The sequence below is a fragment of the Electrophorus electricus genome, chromosome 7 (genome assembly GCF_013358815.1).
Source record: "Electrophorus electricus isolate fEleEle1 chromosome 7, fEleEle1.pri, whole genome shotgun sequence".
Classification (NCBI taxonomy): Eukaryota; Metazoa; Chordata; class Actinopteri; order Gymnotiformes; family Gymnotidae; genus Electrophorus; species Electrophorus electricus.
Genome location: NC_049541.1, coordinates 8,509,149 through 8,521,470, shown reverse-complemented (window position 1 = coordinate 8,521,470; position 12,322 = coordinate 8,509,149). Strand labels below are relative to the sequence as shown.

General features: G+C 38.8%; 1 protein-coding gene across 1 annotated transcript; it reads right to left on the bottom strand.

Annotated features, from left to right (window-relative positions):
* Positions 1 to 220: 220 nt before the first annotated feature.
* LOC113590289 (HERV-H LTR-associating protein 1) lies at positions 221 to 10,104 on the bottom strand. The gene is made up of 12 exons (XM_027030356.2): positions 9,960 to 10,104; positions 9,553 to 9,609; positions 9,230 to 9,310; positions 8,972 to 9,055; positions 8,756 to 8,839; positions 8,562 to 8,645; positions 7,623 to 7,679; positions 7,332 to 7,406; positions 6,205 to 6,789; positions 1,370 to 1,562; positions 1,136 to 1,218; positions 221 to 264 (listed from the first exon to the last, which is right to left on the bottom strand). Exons 1-12 carry the CDS (start codon positions 10,090 to 10,092, stop codon positions 221 to 223), a joined length of 1,560 nt encoding a protein of 519 aa, XP_026886157.2. The 5' UTR covers positions 10,093 to 10,104.
* Positions 10,105 to 12,322: the final 2,218 nt, after the last annotated feature.

The window sequence follows — 12,322 nt, the reverse complement described above, 5'->3', positions numbered from 1 at the left end:
TGTGTATTGTTTAGGTGAAAGGGTACAGGGTGGGAGTAATTTACCACCACAGCTTAATAAATTTGTCTGGAGACTTTTAATTTTGATCATGAGAAACAAAATATGTGTAGTATGGTCTGATCGAGCAGACATGCACACAAACACACTCCCTCCAAACTAAGAAAGTTCAGGATTTTTTTCTGTTGCTCGGTAACAGTCTGGCAGGGATGTCAGGCTCTTCTCACATCTTCACACATATCCTCGCCAGGCACCTTTGCTTCAAATCTGTGAGTACATATGTACATGTGTGTGTACATGCATGCGTGAGTGAGTGAGTGAGAGAGAGAGAGAGAGAGGGAGGGGCAAAATAAAAGTTAAACTAGTAATTACATTAGTGTATCTCTGTGTCTTCACTGTTTTACTGTGTCTCCCATCCTAGACACACACACACACACACACTACACTCCAATTGTACTCATGGCTGTCACAACACACCCCATCTTGCCTGTCCTTAGACATCTTTAGTCATGTCCAGTGAACTTTAATGAGAGATCCCCCTATCCCATTTCCCTCTCTCTCTCTCTCTCTCTCTCTCTCTCTCTCTCTCTCTCTCTCTCTCTCTCTCTCTGTGTGTTTCTCTCCTTCTCAGACACACACTTTAATGAGTTCAGATTCTAATGTGTCACTGGTAGAGGTATGCATATATACATATAAACACAGGTTTGTTTGTTTTTTTAACAAGGCTGCCTTGTTTTTTTTAACAAGGCTACCTGTGGCCCTTCTGCATTGGTGTCTGAGACATCAATGGAGCCATGAGTTGTGTTGTTATTGGCATTAGATTAACTGGTTCTAGTTATCAGATAAAATAATGAGAATTGGAGGGAAACAGAAAAAAGGATAACATCATCATCAACAAAGGTTAACATGTCATCAATGGATGCTATAGAAACAGTGTGTGTGTGTGTCTGTGTGTGTTTTGTGGCTTTGCAGAGGTTTTGTCTACATTTAAATATGACAGCATTTTGATTAATTTATTTAGCTATTTTGAATCTAGGATTTATTTACTGTTTCTCTTAGGTTTGCAGTATGATTTGTAATTTTCAAAAGGTTTGTGAGAGTCCTTTAGGAAATGTGTAATTCTGGCTTCAGCACTTACTCTTAGAGAAGGCCACTCTTCTCACACGGCTACACACCTCCTCTGTGTGCTTCTCATACCAGAAATGGCTCTCTGTACAGTAGCTAAAGAGAAAGAGCTATTATCAGTGTGGTTGCAACATTCGTATTTGTATATTTTGAATTGCGTGTGAGTGTGAGTGTGTGTGTGTGTGTGTGTGTGTGTGTGTGTGTGTGTGTGTGTGTGTGTGTGTGTGTGCGTGTGTGCGTGTGTTACCGCTGCAGGGCAGTTTGGTGCCTGATCCCTCTGCAGAGGCACTGTGAGAAAAACTTGCACAGCTCAAACACGCATGGCTGCAGCTTTATAGCACTGACTGCTGGGCTGAGCCCACCTAGGTCCTCTTTCCAGGTTTCCTTCATGTCTTGTCTCTCACTCCCTTTATAGAAAAGCTCAGAGCGCCATGGGCAACCTGTAAGGGTGGCACAGAATCTCCCATAGCAACAGGAAGGTCAGCTTCTGCTGTATTTTGCTCATTGAAGCATTTGTTCTTGGCATGAACACCTTCCTGACTTGACAGGTTACAAGTTATGTTTTAATTAATGTATATGGTGCAGGAGCTATGCAAGAGCTTCACTGACCCAGTTTAACAAGACAAGATCCATCACTTAACAGCATCCAAAAACCTTTACTGAAACAGCCTTTTCTGATTATTGATTAGATATTAGAATGATTAGATAGGAAATATGTCTGTTGTATGAAGCATATTACATATTTATCTAAGAAAGGAAAAGCTTTTCATTATAATTTTACTATACTTTACTATACTTACTATACTTAATACATTACTTAATATAACTGATTTTTGGTATGGTGGTTTTTAGTTAGAATGGTCAGTGGTAAAATTTCAAGTTAAGCTTATGTCAGTAAGAAATAATATGTTCAGTATTTTCAGGATTTTAGTGTAATGGTAATGTAATTAGTTTAGAATGTAATGATTGTAATAATTTGCCTGTCATCTTCCATAATACTTTAGACAATCCACGAGTCTGAGATAGAAACTGTGATCTTCTGCAGTCAGCCCTGAACAATGACACACATGTCTTAAAACTGACCTGATATTTCCACAGTTAGTTAAGCGAGGCTATGTTTGACACAAGATTCCCTTAGTTTGGCTTTCTCATTAGCCTATCAGTATAACAATGATTGAGATCTACTTTGTCATAGAATTCTCTTTACACCCCAAATTTACAGATTTATCTTTCTGGAGATCTGCAGAATATAGATCTTTCTGCAGAATATAGATCTTTGTCCTCTCTGAGATCTACAAGAATCATAGTTCAATTCCATACCAACTGAACATACTTGATGCAGCCAACCCAGTTCTGTATTTAGGAGTATGGCCTAGAGTTGGCCTTGAAATATGATCTTCCAGATTGTAGATGGTTGGTGACTGCATTTGTAGGACATATTCTATAACTCATTGTAGCTATGTAGTTAAATATGTGAAGTTATGACATCAGAAAATCTAACCTCGACCCATGTCACCTGTCAAACTACAGGCTGATCTCAAACCTTCCATTTATTTCCAAGATCCTAGAAAAAGCTGTAGCTCAGCAGTTAACCTCATATCTTAATGAGAACCAGATACATGAAGTGTTTCAGTCAGGGTTTAGGCTTAATCACAGTATGGAAACAGCACAAATTAAAGTAGTTAATGACCAGGGTTATGTCTCTGCTTATATTGATTGATCTGAGTGCAGCATTTGACACTTTAGATCACAACTGACTCAAATATGTTGGGATTATGGGACCAGCCCTTTCCTGGTTTGTTAACATAAATGGAAACTTCTCAGCATTCATGATTAGCTATGGTGTCCCAAAATAATATGTTCTAGGGCCTTTGCTTTTTTTTTAAAATATATGCTACCTCTACATAAACACTGTACTAGTTTCCACTTCTATACTGATGATACTCAGCTATATGTCTCAGCCAAACTAGAGGACATATATCAGCTTGCATAAAGGATGTCAGACAATGAATGTTGAGAAACTTTCTGTCACTTAATCCTGACAAAACAGAGGTGCTTCTATTAGACCCAGAGACAGCTAGGTCCTCACTGTCTAATTACTCAGTGAACCTCAATGGTCTTCCAATCAAATCTTCTCTAACAGCTAAAGATCTTGAAGTTTATTATGGATCCCAGTCTCTCATTCGAAGTTCATGTAAATAATGTTTCTAGGACTGCCTTTCTCAACCTCAGGAACATTGCAAAGATTAGGAACATACTGTCCTCACATAATGTAGAAAGGTTAGTCCATGCATTTGTAACTTCCAGATTGCACTACTGTAATGCCTTAGTATCTGACTGTACAACTAAGTGCTACAGGCTCCAGCTAATACAAATGCAGCAGCCAGAGTTCTTATGATCACATCACTCCTATCTTAGCTACTTTACATTGGCTCACAGTAAAATTTCATATTGATTATAAAATACTTCTAATAAACCTACATAGCACTGAATGGTCTTGCCCCACAGTACCTTAGAGAACCCTTAGTGCATTTTGACCCACCACGTCTACTTAGATCAAAAGGGGCAGGCTCTTTACTAGTACCAAGAATAAGAAAATCTATCCCAGGGGGCAGAGCCTTTTTCTATAAAGCTCCCTTCCTGTAAATGTTCGGGACAGAAATATAGTCTCAATATTTAATGCTAGGCTAAAAACCTATCTGTACAGTCAGGCACTTTATTAACTGTTTCCCATCCTAGGTAAAGGTATAGCTCTGGGGGTCCATGGGCATTGAGAGTTATGGGAAACTGGGATGTTATGATGCTGTCACTTCACCTCTCTTTTGTCACTCAAGTTTCTTGACTGAGAGTGGTGGAGTGCTGAAGTTCCAGGGTGCACTCATGCCTGTGTTTCCTTCTTGCTCTTTCTTTTTAGCTGTGCTGCCATAGCTAGATCTGCCAGGGTCCATCATTGCACATTATAGTTCCCTAATTTACACATCCTTATACCTGGTCATACCTAATAATCTCCCTATTTCTGCTGAGGTTCACCTACCACTGATATCATGATGTTACTGAGCCTCAACCCATCTCAGCTGCCATGGTTAGTCCTACCACCTCCTGATATCCCCTGCTGTAACCCACAACACCTCCACCCGAGCCAACCATTCTCCATTACCCTTAATGGACATTCTCTTGCAGGATGTCATGATGTTACTGAGCCTTTGCCTATCTCAGCTGCCATGGCTACTCTCACCCCACCCTTATGTCCCCTCCTGTAGCCCACCACACCTACATCCTAGCCAACTACCTCTCTGTTGCCCTAAATAGATGTTCTCTTGAGGGATGGGTATCAGGCACATGCACACCATCGGGACATGACTAGGCCTCTAGAAAGCTGGACTAGACATGAATTGCTTGTTTTTTCATATTTTATTAATTTTTCTCTTAAAATTGTTATAATTGTGGTGACCATTGTCAGCTAGAGGAGGATGGCCCTCCTTTGTGTCTTGGTTTCTCTCAAGCTTTCTTCTTCATGCTCTAGGGAGTTTTTCCTTGCCACTGTCACCCTTGGCTTGCTCACTGGGTGTTTGGACTTGGACATTTGTACAGCTGCTTTGTGACAACATTTGTTGTAAAAATGCTACATAAATAAATTTTGATTTTTGATTGATTTGAAAATTAGTTTTTATGTCAGAAGTCCAGCAGTGAACCCAATCTCTTATATGAGGTCCTCGTGCCTCCTTGTGGTAAATGTTGTTCTCACATGCTTTTACATATATTGTCCATTGGGGGTCTCTAGCTCCCTTACTTCCCCAGTGACCTTTTTCTCTAAGGACCCTGAAACCCCATAAAAACTCTTAATATCACTGCAACCAACACAGAAGTCAATATGTCCCCCACAGTAGACACACAAACAAACAAACACACTCACAAACATTTCTGCTCTATTTGTGTGTGAGATATGAAGTCAAGCTTTGCATTTGTGTGCATGTGTGAGAGAGAATGTGTACATGGAGATTTTTAATGTGCTTTTAACCTTCTCTGACCCCAGCCTGTCAAACCACTCTCTAGGGGAATCCAGCAATGTTTCCATGGACACTATCACTCGTGCCATTCTACCTCCTCTCAAATCAAATAATCGCTGTGGCAACAATCACATTAACCCTGCCTGCGTACACTCAACCACCATTAGCACTTTGTCTGAATTAGAGGTCAAAGGTCAGTCACTGACAGCTCTATATCTTTCAATCAGCCAAGCTGCTACATGTTGCTGTGGGTGTGTATGTTTGTGTGTGTATTTTCAAATATAGTTAAATTTGAAAACTTTTTTTTTTCTGATACTAAATAAAAATTTTTGCTGTGTCTTGGTAGGGAGTGTTGCAACATTACCCTGTTTTCTATTCATGTCCTTGCACAAGTTAGTAGGTCATCAGGGAGGAGGGTTAAGAAATTGTTCATTATGGCTACATAAGTGTTATGTGTGATACTGGTGGTTTTTGTTCTGAAAAGAAAAGTATGAAATAGACCTATTGTGGACCTATTCCTGGTTGTCATGAAGAAGAAAGTATGAGCTGTCAATTCCTGATCTATTTAATGAACCTTTCCTGTGTTTTGTGTTCCACATGACAGCTGCAACAGTTGCATCTCTCTTTTTCTTCACAGTGTTTACATATGTGTGCCAGAAAGCATGCTTGTTGTGCTAATGGTCAACATCAAGGAACATGTCAAAGGATTTATCAAACTAGGTGGAACAATACAAACAATTCTGACATGCTAGAATTTTTGTTTAGGTGTCATGAAGTATACCAGATGCTACATCACTTTTATTCAGTTATGTCACACTACAAGGCTCGTTCCTTGTTTCCAACATATTTGGGCCTGACACTGGAAATGTATTGCCTACAACAAAATCGTGTCAAAATCAGGATGAATATGTGCGGTCTAATCAAGGCTTTAGAGTAAAGACAAACAAAAATTTAGTTTTGCTCACATTTGGGTCCATTGTCTCTTGTCATAAGTTTAATAAATCAAATTAATATCAAATTATAATCTAAAAATAATTTGACAGTAATTCTAATGCATGTATAGGAATCTACTTACCATGTTGGTCCATGTAAGAAGCTTTGGGGATAGCTGGACTGGTTGTCATGGTAGTGATGGTAAGATGAGTTGTCAAAGGGACAGTAGTGGATGTTTTCTTTGAGGTATCACTTGCTATATCAGTAGGAACAGCAGAGGATGTAGGTGTTGTGGAAACAGGGGTGTATGCTGATCGTCTCGTAGCAGTGCTGAGCACAGTGTTCACCGTTGTGGTTAGTGGTTCAGTAGTCATGGGATAACTAATTGTAGAGGTGATTGTTGGTAGAGCACCTAGTCTGGCAATCACCAAAGATGTTAGCTGAGTCATAGAAGCAGTATGCGATGTGGTTATGGTAACACTAGTGGTTCTTATAGGTACAGGTGTTTGTACAGTTGCAGTGGTGCTTGCCACAGCTGTTAGAGAAACAGCAGCTGGAATAGTTGTCATGTAACCACTGCGCGAATCAGTTGTCAAAGCAACAGAAGAATGTTCATTCTCAGTGGCAATAGCAGTAGGTGTGGTTGTCATGGTAACAGTTGTGGGTCGACTTGGCATGGAGATAGCAGGGGGTGTGGTAGCAAGTGCTAGGTAACCTGCAGATAAACCTGTAGAGGTCAAGGAGGGGGGGATACTTAGCCACTTAGTAACACCTGTGGCCATCTGGCTTAAACTGCAGAACTGTACTGGACTAAGCAAGGCATCTTAACATGGGAACAGCAGATGCAATTATGGGAGAGATAGAAGCAAGTAGCAAGACAGAGAGATAGATATGCACAGAGAGGGGGCTCCTTCAAAGTATTAAGGATTCATCACATCTGTAAATAAGACATTTATCAAAAACAGAGTAGCAAGCAGACTCACCAAAACTCAATTCTGGATATGACCTGGTACCTTAAGTAGCAGCAGACAGAAAGAACTGTTAAATGCATAGCTCATATATAGTTCTTTATATGCTAAATGCATATTGTGGGGTTTTTTTTTTGTTCTGTTTTTTTACTTCTTTTTTAACTTAATTTTAGTACATGCTCAAACTTTGAGGCAAACACATGCATATATGCATAAGGACAGTAAATATGACCTGAACTGAACTTAATATATTCATTATACATCATATCATGTACTGATATTGCTCCATATGTGCATGTACCTCTGTGTGTGTCCTCTATAATGGTCTGGTTGAACAATGGGGGAACAGAATCCCAAAGCTGTGACAGATCTTCGTCTACACACGAGTGCACGTGTGCGCGAGTGCGCGCACACACACACACATACACACACACATACATACACACACACACACACACACACACACACACACACACATGCAGAGAAAAAGAGAAAGAAATAGAATGGGAATGATAAATACAAGATGTGGGAACTGTACACTGTAAAACAATACAACATGAACTAGTGCTTGTGAGTGTGTGCTATAAACCACCTGTTTTTCCAGCCATTACACAGATGTAGATGCACTCCGAGCTGTTCTTCTGGCTCACTGAGGCAACAACAGGAAGGCTCATCAGGAGTTCAAGACAGCGCACACACACACACACACACACACACACACACACACACACACACACACACACACACACACACACACACACACACACACACACACACACACACACAGAGAGTTATCACAAAACGCCAACAAAAACAGACAGCTATCAGAGCACTAATAAGACAATCCTTTGGCTTTGTGAATCTGTGGGATTGGGAATCCAACACAAAGTAAATTCAAATTCAAAGTCAAAACAAAAGCATGTTCTATCTGCTCTGGATAAAAAACCTGCTAGAACCTTCTGCTAGACACAGAGGAGTCTGTGTGTTTTGTTAAATTGCTAAAGATATAGTTTCCTATATACAGGTTTTAGCAACTGTGCCTTAAAAAAAGAGAAATTGTCCAATTTTACCCATGGAAGCCCCCATAATGGCCTATTTCTGCCACATGAGAAAATATGTCCTAAGTCATAATAACAAGAAAGCTGTATTAGATAACAGTTGAAGACAATATTGTACCTGCAATGTAGATGATAATTTTAACTTCAGTTTGTAAATATGAACTGTTCCTGCTATTTTACATAATATAATAGCCAATTGGTGTTGTCTGAAGCAAGTAAATGTTTTTATGAGAGAATTGGGCTGAAATAGCTTAATTCCAATGCACAAAAATAAACAATAGACACTAAGTATGTCTGGGATAGTCTAATCTGTGGTACATAAAAAATGTGTAAATATAATTTTATTTACTGAACCACTCCTTTAAGCTCTAGGTGTTTTTTTTGTGTGAGTGTGTGTGCGTGTGCGTGTGCGTGTGCGTGTGCGTGTGCGTGTGCGTGTGTGTGTGTGTGTGTGTGTGTGTGTGTGTCAGGACCTGAGAGGATAGAGCTGGATTTAAATAGCTCCTGGAGATAGCTAGTTGAGTTTCCCATCACATCCAGCAAAACAGCTGTAAAATCTGAATGTGTAAACACACACACACACACACACACACTCACACATATCATATCATCATTCAAACAAATTGATAAATTATCTTAATGCACTGTGGTGTATTTCATGTTTAACCTGTGAGGTCATTGGTTTTGTTTGTCACGCAGTAGCAGTATTTGATGGGAAACATAGTGGTTTCAATGTCCTGAAAATTAGATACTACACACACACACACACACACACACACACACACACACACACACACACACACACACACACAGAGTCAAGCACTTCATACAACAGCAACACTTCTTCCTCACAAAGGTGGGAGGGAGGGATGGGTGTAGTTACTGTTGTAGACCAGCAGGGTGAGTTTGTACAGTGCAAGAGAGCTGTGTGACATCACACTCAGAACAGAGAACAGATGCTGGGAACCTGGAAGAAAACATGTACACACATGTAAACATTATGACTTCATTTGCTATTAATTGTTCAGTGTGTTTGTTGTACAGGTACGTTTGGCCTTGATTTTGTTTAGTTTTATGTTTAGTTTTGATGACCCTGATTTGGGTGTGTGTGTGTGGGGGGGGGGGTGGGGGGGGGTAGTACCTGTTTGTGTAGCATTAACAAGTGTGTTCACCAAAGGAGTGAGGTTTATGGATGCAGGGTCAATGTATTCTACAGGAATCTCTGTAAGAGATTATATCAACCACCATCATCATTGCTGAGTGTGAGAACACATCACTGTTGGACTATTATTAATAATGTCATGGTACACAATGCACTACAATCCCTCTATTTCAGAATGTGTTGCATTTTATTGTTACTTTTATGGACTTATGGTCAAAATTTTGTTGAACTAAAAATGTTTAGTGGAGCGGCCTACGCATAGCTTTGATATTCTCTATTGTGATGATTTGCTAGTTTATTACCCGTTGATGCTAGAACATCTCGTTTAGCCCGTTGCTCCAGTTGACTGTGCCTTAGTACTATGAAATATGAAAATATGAAATTATCCTTACCTTTAGAATACCTTTGCTTTTGCCTTATTTACTTAAACAAATCGTCATGTAAGATGTCTTCTTTTTCGAATAAGTAACTATGATTTGGCCTTTTGCAAACTAGACCTGTGTGGACTAAGCTAAAGACATGACAAGGACAGAAGCAGAACTTCTTGCAATATGCCAATCACATAACGAATCTATGAAATTTCACTATGTTATGGTGCAATGATTGCAACATATTATAGTTATATGTTAAGTGAATACATTATTTACACAAATGTACTTAACTGGTTGTCTCCTTTAGTTGTCTTACCTATGATGCAGTTGTTACCTACCTGTTATGCAAATGGAAAATAGAGTAACTATGGCAACACTGATTTTCATGTTGATCCATGGACTTGGAATGAATTTAGCCATTGCTACAAAACAAGCAAGCAAAATAAAAGAAAAAAAAGAAACCACAATCATAACCAAGCACACAGAAAAGAAAAATGGGTAGCTATGTTCGCAAAAGCAAAACTAATCATGGCCCAACCAATTATAGTCTGTGAATTTGCTGAAACATCCAATGAGATGTACCATATCTGCCACCCTCATGATGTCATTTTGTATCCATACTCATTCTTTCAGAGACAACAGTGGACAATGACAACAAACCAGGGGAAATCAAGCTGAAACAGAGAGACATCTGTGCTGACAAATACATATGCTATATACATATGCTGGAACCAATCTGCTTCTAATGAGAATACAAAACAAAGAGAAATTTACCAAAAAAAAAAAAAAAAAAAAGAACTATTATTTATAATGAAGATAAAATGCAAAAACAATATTTTAAAATTTGCATCATATGCATTTCATCTAGTTGTTTGCTTTGTTTGAATACTGCAGGTGAATAACAGTTAAACTGATTAAATAAATTGTGTTTAAAAGGCTGTTGCTTTTAAAATATTTTATCAAATTCCTACACATTTTTATAGTCTCATACTATACTTTTAATAGTACTATATATGACCTAATATGGTAACTGGAAGTACAAACTGAAGAAATCTATTTTACATCTATTTTAAGATGAAAAATATAATATTCTCATCACAAAAGTTACATATATAATATTCTCATCTCAGATAATGACAACAAAAAAACTCCAGCACTGTAAACAGAACAGCAACATTTTGAAATGAAAGAAAGAAAAACCTGTTCCTCATCCATTTTTGAATGTCATGTCATTTTTTTGCACAATGAGAAAAAGATAAGTGTTAATAAAACTTAGGAATCCACTCTATTAGTTCTTAAATCAGGGATACTATGTTACTCTTCTTACTGTTGAATCTGATTGGACATCGTCAGTCATGACTGCTACCTTTGAAATATATCATGTGCTCAAATCCGCATAGCAAGAAGGCGATGACCTGCATCCTTTGTCTTGCAAATTGTAAACTAGGGCCATGTACACACTTTGATTGTGTGATTGTGGTGGTGGTATTTTTTTTTATATTTAATTAAAGTTTATTTCTAAATATTCCTGAATATACGTGTAATTTTTATGTTTTTTTCACTAGCAAATAACTAATAAAACAGTCTGCATGAAATTGAACAAAATATTACATCATTTGCTGAGAATACTGAGAAAGAGCATTGAGAATTTAAGTAGAATTTATGAGAATAATAGCAAATTAGTATAAAAGATAATAAAGGCCAGAAAACTCACCGGCAGGTGAAAGACACAGACACGCTGGGAGACAGAATTCCTCTGTCTACTGTCTTTTCTTTCTCTCTCTCTCTCTCTCTCTCTCTCTCTCTCTCTCTCTCTCTCTCTCTCTCTCTCTCTCTCTCTCTATCTATCTATCTCACACACACACCCACCCACCCAGAGAGTATTATGGACCCCAGAGAGTGCAGCAAGCTGTAATAGCCCTCTAGCATGTCACCTGAGATCAACTGGCACAGAGAATGAACCAGCTCTCACACTGTGGAGTCACACTCCGATATAGCCACATATTTGACCATTCACTTACTCATACACAAAACCACAAACGTTAATTGGCAAGTTAGTCAAATCAGTCAAAAATTGTCATAAATCACCTTTATACACTTTAAACACCTTAACATACATCCAACAGTAAGTGAAGGGTGAAGGGCCTCTGCTGCTGAAGTTAGTATTATAATCATTCACACTTCTGCCATCTGCACCCTGTTTTAATGCATGCACTCATGTTTATATACTCTCCTCATAAACACTTATCCTACCCTGTGCACTCTGTCATGGCTGCCAACATTACTGTTACCTTGAAGTCGAAGTAGCTCTAAGGGCCTGAGAAAATCCATCACCATGGAGACCAAGACCCAGGTAACTGACCATTCCCACTCTCCCCTCTCTGAAACTCTGACTATCATGTTGTTATACCCTGACTGATGATGACAATAACGTTGCTGAACACAGTTAAAATGTTACAGTGAAATGACCACTTTCAATTTTTTTGAGGATGAGGTATACAAAAACACCCCATTGACATTTTCTAGGGAAAAAAGTCTCTCTAAGAAAAAAGGCTGAAAGATGACCCCTCAGACCACATTACATTTTCCATTGTTCAAGGCTACAAGTTTCGTGCTTTTTACACAGTTTATGGGGTTTGACACATTGGCCTTTGATACGCATGGCTGTAGAACAGCATTCTTCCATTCATTTCAGTTTTGT

Bases quoted from the DNA above. Each gene is read 5' to 3' on its own strand.
- LOC113590289 (XM_027030356.2), bottom strand. From the start codon at position 10,092: ATGATTGTGGTTTCTTTTTTTTCTTTTATTTTGCTTGCTTGTTTTGTA. The intron at 9,056-9,229 runs GTACTACCCCCC...GTTTTCTTCCAG, and splicing joins TGTTAATGCTACACAAACAG to GTTCCCAGCATCTGTTCTCT. The intron at 6,790-7,331 runs GTACATGCACAT...TGACCTCTACAG, and splicing joins TATAGAGGACACACACAGAG to GTTTATCTGCAGGTTACCTA.